Source organism: Gorilla gorilla, chromosome 4 (assembly GCF_029281585.2).
Source record: "Gorilla gorilla gorilla isolate KB3781 chromosome 4, NHGRI_mGorGor1-v2.1_pri, whole genome shotgun sequence".
Classification (NCBI taxonomy): domain Eukaryota; kingdom Metazoa; phylum Chordata; class Mammalia; order Primates; family Hominidae; genus Gorilla; species Gorilla gorilla.
The window spans coordinates 22,431,880-22,444,910 of NC_073228.2; the positions used below are offsets into that span (position 1 = coordinate 22,431,880).

The 13,031-nt window shown below is 38.0% G+C and overlaps 1 protein-coding gene across 3 annotated transcripts in view; it reads right to left on the bottom strand.

Annotated features, from left to right (window-relative positions):
* Positions 1–687: 687 nt before the first annotated feature.
* Positions 688–13,031, bottom strand: part of MAP2K6 (mitogen-activated protein kinase kinase 6) — a 140,872-nt gene continuing 128,528 nt past the window's right edge. For all 3 annotated transcript variants that reach the window (XM_055386521.2, XM_019028396.4, XM_063706132.1), the window contains one exon: positions 688–12,876. In XM_055386521.2, coding sequence (XP_055242496.1) covers positions 12,799–12,876 — 78 coding nt within the window. In that variant the 3' untranslated portion in view covers positions 688–12,798. The remainder of the gene's footprint in view (positions 12,877–13,031) is intronic.

Sequence of the window (13,031 nt, forward strand, 5' to 3'; positions counted from 1 at the left end):
GGGTTTTGCCATGTGGCCTGGGCTGGCCTCAAACTCCTGAGCTCAGGCAATCTGCCTGCCTCTGCCTCCCAAAGTGCTAGGACTACAGGCGTGAGCCACCACACTTGGCCTTGAAATGATTTTCTAATGAGTCTTCAGGGCGGCTGATATGGTTTGGCTGTGTCCCCACCCAAATTATTTTAGCTCCCATAATTCCCACGTGTTGTGGGAGGGACCCAGTGGGAGATAATTGAATCATGGAGGCAGTTTCCCTCATACTGTTCTCATGAGAGTGAGTAAGTCTCAAGAGATTTGAGGGTCTTATGAGGGGTTACCCTTTTGCTGGGCTCTCTCTCTCTCCTCTTGTCTACTACCATGTTGAGACATGCCTTTCGTCTTACACTGTGATTGTGAAGCCTCCCCAGCCACGTGGAACTGTGAGTACATTAAACCACTTTCTTTCGTTAATTGCACAGTCTCAGTTATGTTTTTATCAGCAGCATGAAAACAGACTAATATGACTGCAATACTGTTGTGTTGTTAGGTTTTGTTCTAGTCTGTTTTGGAAGTGCGGTGGTAGAAACAGGAAAAGCATAGAGAAAGAATAACAAGAATATATAGTCCAGGAAAGCTTTTACCGGGAGAGCCTTTTATACCATGTTCCTGGAATATAGGGTTTCCAACAACTCAATTAATGTACAGACTCACTACGCTTTTTAAAATGTCTTTTATTGGTTGTACATTTTCTTATGAGATCAACACACCATTTTCTTTCAAGAACACTTTGCTCCTGAATACTTAATGTTACTTGTCCCAGCTATGAAAGTCATAGCAAGCACTTTGATGGAAAAAGGTGGTTGGGTGTTTTTTTTGCCATTATCACTGTCTTCTCTATCGTTAAACTGTTGTTTGAGTCAGTTTGTAGATTGACACAACATTGAACACAACACACACGGTGTGAAGTTTTACACGCATATACACACATCTGGAGACCAGTTACAGTGTCTGCAGCTTGTTCCTTTCTCCTCAGCAGTATGAAACTGAAGAATATCCTGAGATAGGAAGTCAACGTGAAAGTTCCTCATTAAAAGAGGAGGTCAAGCTTGATTTAATCTCCCAATTTCATTTTCTTTTTGAGGTGGTCAGAGGGGACCCAGAACAGTAGCCAGATGAACCGTGGAACAACCACATGGTTTAATATCTCAGCTGTTTCCTTGGTCAAAAACACAGATTCACAGAAATATTTCATGGCACATCAGAAACCTACTTTTTAAAAATATGATCTTGGATTAGAAAGGACGGAAATGAAAAGGTTGTTTTTTACTAGATGTGATGGGAAATTCCACCACAGAATGACCTACATACTTGTAAGGCAAAATTACCCTCACCTTTGGCAATTATTATACTTCCTTGTCTACTGACTGATAGAAGTCAATCATCCAGTCTTGTCCCCCATCAATGTTATTTGCATGAAAAGATGAATTTCTCAAGAATAGGGACCCAGGACAGGTGGCTTCTCCAAATGTTAAAAAGAAACATAATTTCTTTAAAGCTACATTATCCCTCAATTCAGTATATTTCTGGGAACACTATCAAAACTTAACCTATGTTAACACCAATGCTTATATCTACTGCAAGTCCCGCATACTGGCTATTTCCTTGGCTTTAGGATTTGGAGATAACATCATTAATAATGATAAAAAATAGTTCAAATGAAAAAAAATGCACACAACCTGGGTGACAGGAAAGCTAGCCTAAAATGAAAATGTTTGGAGCCACCAAAGCCAACAGGCAAAGAAAACAAAGGCATGCTGTCCCACAAAACAGGTATTTTAAATACAATCCTGAGGCCTTATTGAAGTTATCACTTGATGCTCATATATTTCCATATAGAAAAACACAGTTAGATATACACCCCCAACTCCTTCTTTCCTTCTTCAGCTCACAAGCAAAGAGTTCCCAAAGGCCAGAATTTAAATTTCATATTCACCTCAAAAGCATGGAAACATTCCACCCACATGCTTTACAGGTCTTTACTTTATAAACTTCTAATGAGTTTCATGCTCTACAGTTCAGGCTGCCTCATTCACAAAGAGACAATGCGGCAATCCGTAAAGAAGAGATGATCCCAACCAGAAAAAGCTGCACCTGGCAGGAAAGATGGGAGCCTCAATGAGGGAATCCACTGAATAGCATTCATTCTTTTATTTTAAACTCTCCAGAGACACTACTTTGAAGTGCTGGTGGTGGCTTTTGAAAGACAGGGGTGCATAGGACCTCTCCGATCTCCTTTCAGAATATTTCAGATACCAAGAAGAGGTAGCATGCTCCTAACTAGCTTATGGAACTACCTCATTCTAGCATCAGGGCATTTTCCACTTGCCCAAAGGCTCTCTTTGCAATAAACATGGTTTGAAAATAACTTTAGGGTGCAACAGGCAAACAATCAATCATATATACAAATAACATGTGTCTATCACAAAATTTACAGAAGGTAAGAAAACGTGTTGTTGTGTTTCCTTACAAAGTCCATATTAATAAACGGAAGCAGCATTTTCAGCTATGAAACTGAAGCACAAAGAAAGCTGAAGAAATCCACCTCTTTTATTAAAATTCTTGTAAAGTTCAATTCCATAAAGAAATTCTAGTGTCTCATCAAGATTTTCACAAAATATATAGAAAACTGTTCATGTATTTAAATAATGTGAAACTACATTCCTAACACCTCTTTCAGCTTTAAATGACTCAATTTGATGATTCAGTATCATAGGAAGTATGTCCTAGTTGTGTAAGTGAATTACACAAAAAAATACTTTTCCTCTAAAAATACCTATTATTCTATTAAAACATCATTTCAGTTCATATAGAAAATCAGTCCACTCAGAAAATAAATTTGAGACTAAAGAATAAATCAAACACAGAGGTAATACAGGAGATAAACAGAATTTTCTTAATCAAACCTCCTCAAGTGGCTTTTATGCAGATTGGCCAAGAACACTATAAACTGCTGCCCAGTGTAAATTTTTGGCACATATAGTTTTCTAAAACAGTTGCTGTGAAACCCCAGCTATTAAATTTGCTCTAGTGGCAAACATAACACTGTCAGAATTCACCAGACTCTTTATGTGTGTGTACAAGGCACCTGATATGACTCAGCTGGTGTTTAAGCATTCCTCTGTGTGCAGTTCATGACAGATACACCACCACAGCTTCCAACTTCTAAAGGCTGTACCAGGTTTCCATTACCCTTCTCCAGATACAACACCTTTGCAAAAGGCAGCAAGGAGTAGCTCTGTTAGCTTGAGTCTCAGACCGTACCCCTGTCTGTGTCAACATTGTCCAAAGGATTTGCTTTTTTCTGATAGGTCAATGAACAAAAATGGTAACTCCTGCCTCTGCAAACCTAGAGATGCAAAAATTCCACTGCATATGAAGAGCCCAGTCACTCCACGCCTTGTCACTGAGACGGTGAACAAAGATCAGGTCATTCTCAACCACTTTAGGAAAATGTCGCATGTAAGGATCTATAATGCATGGCTGTCATACAACAATTCCTTGCACTTTTCTTTCAAAATGATTTATGCTCAATTAAAATTAAATGACCCTGTCTTCTGGCCACCTATCTCCCTATCACTGTGAGCATACTCAATACGGCAAAAGCCAGGGACTCACAGCCGTGGTTGGCTATAAAATTTCCCATATTTGAGACTGTTTAAAGTCCTAAAGTGGTCATTTAATCCTACGTTCCCAAGTTTTTAATGGCCACAGAGACTTCCAGTTAAAAGGAACAATACTAGAAGCCAGATATTCTGACTGGAGGTTGACAGAGGTTCAGATAGGCAGAGTTCACCTTCATCACACTCTTTTTGCCTTCTGTTCACGAGAGACCCTCAGGGGCACCACTGAATATGGTCTGAAAACCACAGCTGTACCTCGCTCTTATCTCCCCAAGTATTGAACATACAACAGGACAAACAACTTGAGATCAGAAAAATAAAATAAAAAACTACTTCTTCCCCATCATTCATGGCTTCTGAAACTTCAAACTAGCTTTCAGTATTATATTTTAAAATTATAAAATCTAGTTCATCTGGTGAAGACCTGTAGTGTATTTCTAAGTACATTCACAGTTCTCTGCATTATGGGAAAGAAGCTTGCTCATTAGGTAACCTTCTCTAACATCCACCTTTCTTAAAAATGTCTGCCCTCTGGAACAAAAGGTTAAGGAGCTCAGGCTTTGGTATTTGTGTTTCTTTACCCAGAGGTGGCTGATGGATGAGGGGTATATTCTCAAAACGCTTTAGGCGTATCGTTCCTTTTTCTCAACCATCAAATTTCCCGTTAATCATTTACTTTTGTTCAGCCATCTGTCTGAAAAGGTAACTCTTTCAAATCAATAACACTAGGGATACAAAAGAAAATGTTCTGATATCCAAATTAATGCCACTCTCTGAATCTTCTTATAGCTCAGTATTTTTAAGGAAAAATAACAATAAAGGTTTGGCTTTTTGATGGGTTTTCCCATGGGAAATCATCTCTATAATATAGTAACACTGAAAATAAATTAAAAGATATACTTGTCTGCCAGCCTTTTTTTTTTTAATCAGCTTGCTCCTTCAAGGGGTTCCTAATTTAGCACCAACCTTTGCATTTATCACTTCTTCCAGCCCCCAAACATGACTTCACATCACTGTTCAGCCTTATATTCCAAAGTCCAGCAACAATCCCCTAAGATAGTGGTTTGACTTACTTTGTTGAAATATCTTGCAGACTCCAACACAAATATTGGTAGTGACCAAATGATGCAAATTACCCATTTCTGACCACAATAGAATATTACTTAGTGAAATCAGATACCCAAACTTGCTGCTCATCTTTAAAGGAAGTTCTTATTATAAGGTCGCATGTTTGGAATGAGGGTTTCGCTTAAACTTTTCTTAGATAGCCCTTAAATTTTTAAGAACTGGAAACAATAGGGTTCATTTAGGCAGACTGATACAAAATTGTTGACTTTGATTTTTGTTATATGAAAATGGCCAGATCAGTTCCTTACCACAAAAGCATTAAGTCAGTCCAGGTCATCTGTGACCAGCAGAGAAATAACAAGCAAACTGCAGCAAAGGAAAACAGAAAAGACTTTTGAAGGCCTGGTCTAAGCTACAAACTCCAGAGATTACTTAGAAAGTTCTGTTTCCCACATTAAGACACAAGTAAGTGCCTAAACTTGCCAATACGCTCCCTGAATTCAGCCTCCAGGCCTTAAACATTAGCCTCCTTCCTTGAAAAAGACCCTGAATCTCAGAAATGCGAAAGTGTAAACTGGAGAAAGCTATGGAGCACATCAAGATTAACTGTCCACAAAAAAATTCTGTTCATACTGACAACATCTAAGAAAGAAATACAACACAATTCTTCCAAAATTTAACTGTAAACTCCCAAAAATAAAGGGCTCAATGTCCAAGTTCAAATGATAATACAAGTGATGTCAAGATACTGAAAGTCCCAAGGAATTAGGCTGAGTATTTTTAAGTTCTATTAACACGTGTTTGTGTTACAAGATGATACTGATTTCTTACCAACAAAAATTCCCTACTACAAAGTTTTTTACTTTATGTTTCTGCTTAGGCTAGCAAGTGCCTTCATCACCTCTATAGCAAAGAGGCTTTCAGAGGAGTTTTGCTTGAAAAAGAAATCTGGGTCAGAAACTGAAAAGATTACCTTCCACTAAAGTCTTGATTTCAAACTACTTCATTAGAAAAATCTGTAATAGTACAATATTTGCATAGCTGTAAAGTGACTTTCTAAACCTCAGAAAAATAACACATCTTCTATGTAGTCACCAGGAACAGATAGTGAGTGATGTATTTGGTGGCAATGTGCTTCCCCTGGAAGGATAATTTCATTTTGAAGGCTCTGAAATTCAGGTTTTATTTCCCTAGGTGAAGAGCAAACATTCTTTTAGGTAAGTTGCCAGATCAAATACTTCAATATGCCCTGTTAAGGAGTTTCCAAGTATCATTCTAAGCATAATGTATGTTTGCCTAATGGTGCAGCAGGAAAAAAGAATATTTCTGAATAATAAGGAGACTATAGCTTTAACCAAGATGTGTGCTATTGTTCTGGAAGAAAAAAAAATGAGAAAGCTTCGGTCACTGGCAGACTGTCATTTTTATAGCATTCTGTATGGCAAAGAGGGTGCAAGTCCTAACAGAAGGTGAAGCAAATTACATAGCTGTTCTCGTTCTATAGGGAAGACAAGATTTCCACCAGAGGCTTCAGGGCCCATAAATTCAACTAGGGCCAGCAACCCAAGAAAATCACATCAGAAAGGAGGCATTTTGCATAGGCCCCTTAAAATTGAAATTTACTGATGATTTAAAAAAAGAGAAGTACTCCTCTCACTTTTGTGGGACAGCACAAAATGAGTAGGCCTGAGTCTTCTGTCGCAGTGAGAACAGGGAGCTTTAAGAACACCTGAGAACAAATTTTGTGACTTCAAACTACTCTTTCCTACTTCCTTAAAATGTGAACAAATAATTGAGGTGGATAAGTTGGAAAAGGTTAAGAACTCTATCAGCCTTCTTCTACGTTTGACGTTAAGTCTGACCTCCCAAATTCCCCAATCTCAGTACAGGTCAGGGAATAGAGAGATTGACTAGTGTCTGGGTTCGTGATTCTCCTTGTGTATAAACCACACTACAGAAAGAAAGAAAGAAAATGCAAATAACCTAAGCCAAGGATACAGTTAACAACTAAGAGAACTGTGACATTTATTTCCAAATTGAAGTAAATTATGTTGGTGATTGCATAGAAATGGAAAAAGTAAGTACTTCAGTTTGATCTGAAGAAAATTGTTCTATCAGCTTCCAGAACAATTCATACTTACCTGAGGACATTAACAAGCAACTTTCATGGGACTAAACAGTCCTCATCCTTTCTGAATCCAGTTTCCTATGTCCATTTTCCTAATCTGCCTCAACGGCAGCTGAGCTCAATAGTTACTAAAATGGAAGAACTCTACACATCTAGTTAATCAGAGTTTTATATTTAATGCTCTAAGACTGGTGTTGGCAAACCATGGCCTGTGGGCCAAATTTGGCCCATTGCTTGGTTTGTAAATAAAGTTTTATTGGAACACAGCCACCAAGCTCATTCATTTGTGTATTGCGTATAGATGCTTTCATGATACAACAGCAGAGCTGAGTAACTGTGACAGAGATGGTATAACACACAAAGCCAAAAATATTTACTATCTGGTCCTATACAGAAAAAGTTTGCCAACTGTGGTCTAGGATGTCACAGTCAATATTCTACAGAACAGAGCTACTAACCCCGTGGAGTATATAAACTGCAACCCCCTCCCAACAACAACCAAAAAAAGTTTGCAAAATTATGTGTTTCATATACAATGTAAATTTTCCTAGGGAAAAGGTCCTAGCTTTCAACAGATTCCCAAAAGAATCCATAGTACCCAAATTAAAGCCAAAAAAACCCCCAAAGAGCATCTTTAGCTGTCAGCACATTTAACAGCGCTAGAGGCACTCAAACACAAGAGGAACATAGACCTCCTAGAATAAAATAGTTTTCTTTCTATTCTATCGGGTCTGGTAGTTCCTTCTTCCTAGATTTTACTCTGGCATTTTTCCATCTGACTATGTAAATTTTCAGAGGCCTAATTGAAAACTGCACCTTCCATTTGAAAAGTTAAAAAAAAAAAAGTCCTATGAAGTTGACATTTATTCAAATACCTTTTCACTTGCTAATTCATTAAAAGCAGAAGATCCTCTGAGCCAACAAATCCCTCTTCAAGTCATAGATAGATGTTAAGAAGGCAAAATCCCAGCACAATTGACATTTAATGCATTTTACTAGATCTGACTACCAGCTCCAGTAAATTTTGTAAATATACAAATCTTAGCTTCGAGGGCAGAGGGAGTAACACAGCCAAAACAGCATTTGGGTAGGAAATTAGGAACTAGGTATCCATTGTCCTTTCAGGCCAAAGAAAAAAGTGTTTTGTTAGACACTTTTAAGAGAAACAGAATTGTTTCTCTGAGCATAATTAATAAAGCCCCTTGGTCAACAAAGACATTTTAGTGATAAATTATGCAACATTAACCCCTCTCTGCCTCCTTTGAGATTATAATTCCCAAGACACTAAATCAAGTTCAGTGAGAGAAATCAGGAACCCTGTCCATCTTAGCACCAGCCTCCTCCGATGCTGGGGCTTATGAGTATTGCATTTTTCTAGACTAAGACACTACGGCATTGCAGGACTGATGAACAGCAAAGAAGAGTAGGGTTGCAGTTAAAAAATGAATTAGCCAATGGCAAGCAAGAAGAATACTAATAATAACAAAACAAAGAGTGAAATAATGTGGAGAGTTGAGTGGCCAAGAATTTCATTTTGAGGGCCACCAACAGCAGACAGTGCAAACATTGGCATAATAGATATCTGTGGTCCCCAAATTATGTACTGAGCTATTCCAAGGTACCACAGAACACACACAGGCTAAGCAAGATGTTGTACATTTTTTTTTTTTTTTTTTGAGATGAAGTTTCGCTCTTGTTGCCCAGGCTGGAGTGCAATGACACGATGTCGGCTCACTGCAACCTCCGCTTCCTGGGTTCAAGCAATTCTCCTGCCTCAGCCTCCTGAGTAGCTGGGATTACAGGCATGTGCCACCATGCCGAGCTAATTTTGTATTTTTAGTAGAGACGGGGTTTCATCATGTTAGTCAGGCTGGTCTCAGATTCCTGACCTGAGGTGATCCACCCGCCTCATCCTCCCAAAGTGCTGGGATTACAGGCGTGAGTCACCGTGCTCAGCCAATGTTGGAAATTTTTAAGGGAAATATAGTGACATATGCAGGACACTGTGCAAACTGCTATTATTAAGCTGTTGGGACCTAATTACTTAAAACACTGAACTATTAAGTATATATTTTGGCCTGGGGCACCATGAAAAAATTACCAAGACAACTAATGGCACCCTGAACACAGAAAGTTTAGGAATCTCTGGCACATACAATTTTTTGTTAGGCTTGAAGGATATACAAGAACTGTAAAATACAAACAATTTCAAGCCATGCCCATACATACTCGTTTCCATTTCAGATGGCTTAACTGTGATAAAAGCTGCTTATTTAACCCATTTGTTCTGATTAAATCAGTGTGACCAAACACAGTCTTTAGAAAAAATAGATTATCCCCCCATATCAGGACCTTCAATCATAGAAAATAGGTGACTTTCACGTGCAAAATCCGTGACGACCTGATATTTTATCAACAAACATATACCTTTATGGGGGTTCTATCTCCTTCAAAGTAGTCATTTTGGGAGATTACACTTATTCTGGTGGAAGAATGACTCTGCTTAAAAATAATCATGCACTTTGGGCAGGGGTGGTGGGGGCGGGGTGTGGAAATCTTCATTTGAAATTATCTTCAGAGCCCATGACATGGCGTTTTACAAAGAGTCAATGATGCTAAAACTCCAGCTCTGAGGGAAGATATAACTTCTAGAAATTGTCAAACAAAACTTTGTGCGAAATCTGATAAACGAGGCAGGTAAATCAAAGAGGGAAACATCTGCTAAGGATTTTTGTAAAAAGCAAAACAAACAACAACAAAACCTAAGTAATAATTCTCAAATGATGACACACATCTCAGAGGAGGGAGTGGATTCTAAAGCCTTTTCTGAAAGAGAAGTGGCAAAAATAATTTAATAGCATTATGTATATAAATATGTAGTCTCTCAAGATGGCTACTCTGGTGGGCAATATTCACTCATACGTACAAACATAGGGTAATAGTCTTAAAAGTTATGCATATTACTTTTTTTGGCATACCTCTTAAACCAATAATATCAAAAAAGATGGCTATTTTAATAAACATTTTCAAAAATTATAACATGGACAATTATATGATACAAAATCAAATACATCTGGTGAAATAAGCATGATCTCTTTTGTAGAGCTATACTGATTTTGTAATACATTGATAGGTGTAGACAGGGCTGATATTCAGATGGTCTATGCTGGTGGGGCATTAACTATTTTGAGGGTCATCTGTGAACACAGATGTCTTTATATATAAGTCTACATGTACAGAATACTCCCCATTTATATATAGTTTAGGTATCTTGATTTTTTCAAAAGTTGGTTGATTGGCACTTACAACACAGTTTTCCAAAAACAAAACCATGCTCTAAAATTTAGTCTTGTGAGGCTATCAGGTCATTCTTTTGACTTTACCATGTAACATATTTAATAACAGTGCAAAATATTGCTTCTCTGGGGAAAAGGTGTTCTAAACTTCCTATCAGTATCCCAGGAACATGCCTTCCCTCAGAGTGACAAAGAGATTTCCACTGATGAGGACAGGGAAAGAAATAGGACCTGTTTTTGTTACTCTCTGCAATGGCATGTTACTCCCTGCAAATGTTCAAAAGAAAGTAAATTTAAGTCAGTTCTCTTTAGAAGGTACTAGATCAGTGTTCTGAACCCAGCTTCACATCAGAATCACATGAAGGTATGTAAAAAACAAAACAAAACAAAAAAACACCAATTCCTAGGCTCCACCAGTTAAATCCAAATCTCTGGTGGCTGGAACTTTGGCAGCGACAGTGTTCACAGCTCCCAGATGGTTCCAATGTACACGAGGGTTGAGAACCATAGACTAACTTTTTCTCTACCCTACTATTAATATGATTGTTCTTGCAAGTTTGGCCTAGGTTCACAGATGGGAGAGGCATACATAGGAGAAGTTACACATTCTGTTTAGAATGTCTCAAAGTGGAAAAACAGGTAAGAGTAATCAGACCTAGACCAGAGAGACAATTTGCTTTACATCGTTCACCAAAAGCTAAAATGGAGTAACCGGATTTTTTTTCCTATTGCTTCCTGTTTTCATAGATGGGTGAATAAAGTAAGGAATACAATTGTAATTCTTCTCTTGATCTCCAAGAGAAGAACTTCCAGATTTAGGAAGATAGATGGGAAAGTGAACAGCCATAATCACTAGGGTGATACTCCTTTTCTGGCTAGAATAAAATGAGGAGAGAGGTAGCTTCAGAGCAGAGGAAGCTCATGTTTAATCAAGCAGATATATCTTGGAACTGAATATGAAGAAGGGTTCGGAAGTGTCACACTCATTCTGGGCAGGAGCAACTCCTCCTTGTCAAGAACAAGGAGGAAAAAATGCAAACAGAGAAAAACATATGATTGCACTTCAAAATCTAAAAGGGGAAGGAAGACAGGATTCAGGGAAGCAATCCTCTCCATATTGAACTTGAGGCCAAGAAAGAAAAAAATAAGGTTTTTTTTCTTCTTTTTAAAATCAAAATCCTCTGTCCTTCCTTGTCCAAAAGCAATGCTTCCTGGTTATTTATCATAGGTCTATATTTTCCCTGTCAATTACTTCACTCCTTGATCATCAAGAAACCTAGAGCTACAAATCATAGAACCTGTGGGTATATTTAGCCATGAGAAAGAACTTTTGCTGTTTAGTCAACTTGCTAGGAGCTCCCAGTGAAGCTCATCTCCTATAGAGGAGCCAGCTATTGCACGCTGCTGAAGAAAGACGTGGCCTCAACGCAACTTGTGGTCATCTGGTAGTCCATGCCTAGGAATTAATTCAACCTTTCCCATTATTTCCTCATCTTATCAAAGAATTACTCACTACCTTTAATTTTCTCCTATTCTAGCCCTTCTATGAATAGTAAGGCTGCTTCACTGAACAAGGAAACAAACAAAGCCAAAGAGTACATTAACTACAAAGGCAATCCTTAGAACTTACACATGGCAGGAGGGACAAACGCAGAAGAAGGCACCATTTTTTTCTGTGATTTAACACATGTCCCCCTCAAAACTGACAAATGTCCTCCTTACCAAACAGAGATGCTCATAGAAATCACTTGGCAGGACTTGTGAATTGCCAAATAGACACACAAACACACACACACACACACACACACACAGGTAGATGAATAGGTAGGTGGATATAAAATCATATTACGAATCACTTTCCACTAATACTATACCACAAGTGTCAGGAGAACCAAATGTTTTACTCTTTGAGCTGTGATATGAGTGATTTTTATGTTTTCCAAAGTTGGGAAAAAGAGTATGATCAGAGCATCTTGTCACTTCCCCTAAAAGATGTGGTGATCACCCAGGATTGGGCAGATGTTTGCAAAAATGGCAGCAGTCACAACAGCTGGAACAGACATTTCACAAGAAGAGCTCCTTTTTGATATTTTTATAATATTCTCAAAGATGCATATTAAATAATTTCTTCTGGACCACAGACACAATTGAACTTAAAAAATAAAAGCCCTATAAATATTGCTAACCCAACCTTATATTTTTTTGAATCTCCCTTCTTGTATAAAATGGAATCTTTTCAACCAAGCACTTAAACATAAATATTAAAATAATAAATGGGACAAACTACAAATCTACTTATAATTTCATCACTACCGTAGCACCTTTTTGTCAGGGCCAATGCATTCATTTTGTAAAGAATAAGAGAAGTCTGAGAAGCTTGAGGACTCATATGACACATCATTAAATATTTAATCACCTTTTGAAGTCCTAAGCCTTTATCATAATTCATCCATCTAGACAGTTCATTCTATACTATAGATTCCAAGGCCCCCTTAAGAGGGGGAATAAAAAGAAAATTGGGAGAGAAAACCCTCTGAGAGGCAGGGTTAAATTATCTCAAAGATGACTTTCTACTGATGCTGTAGTGAACTTGCTTCACCCCGAAACCCACCAATCCACAGTAGGGTCAACCGATTAAGTCCATTGCTTTTTAGTCTCCAAGAATCAGTTTTACAAAAGATGCCACATCTGTTCCTTTGGATTCATGTAGGGTGAAAAATGGATGTTGCTGGAAAAGAAAAAGAAAAAACATGGTATTAATATCTTACTGACAATCAATATATGAGATTAGCAAATGAATAGATCTGCTTGGTACAGGGATTAAGTATCCCTATCAGAGCTAGGCTGGGCTTTTCCTACCCTTTCCAAAATCAAGCACACATC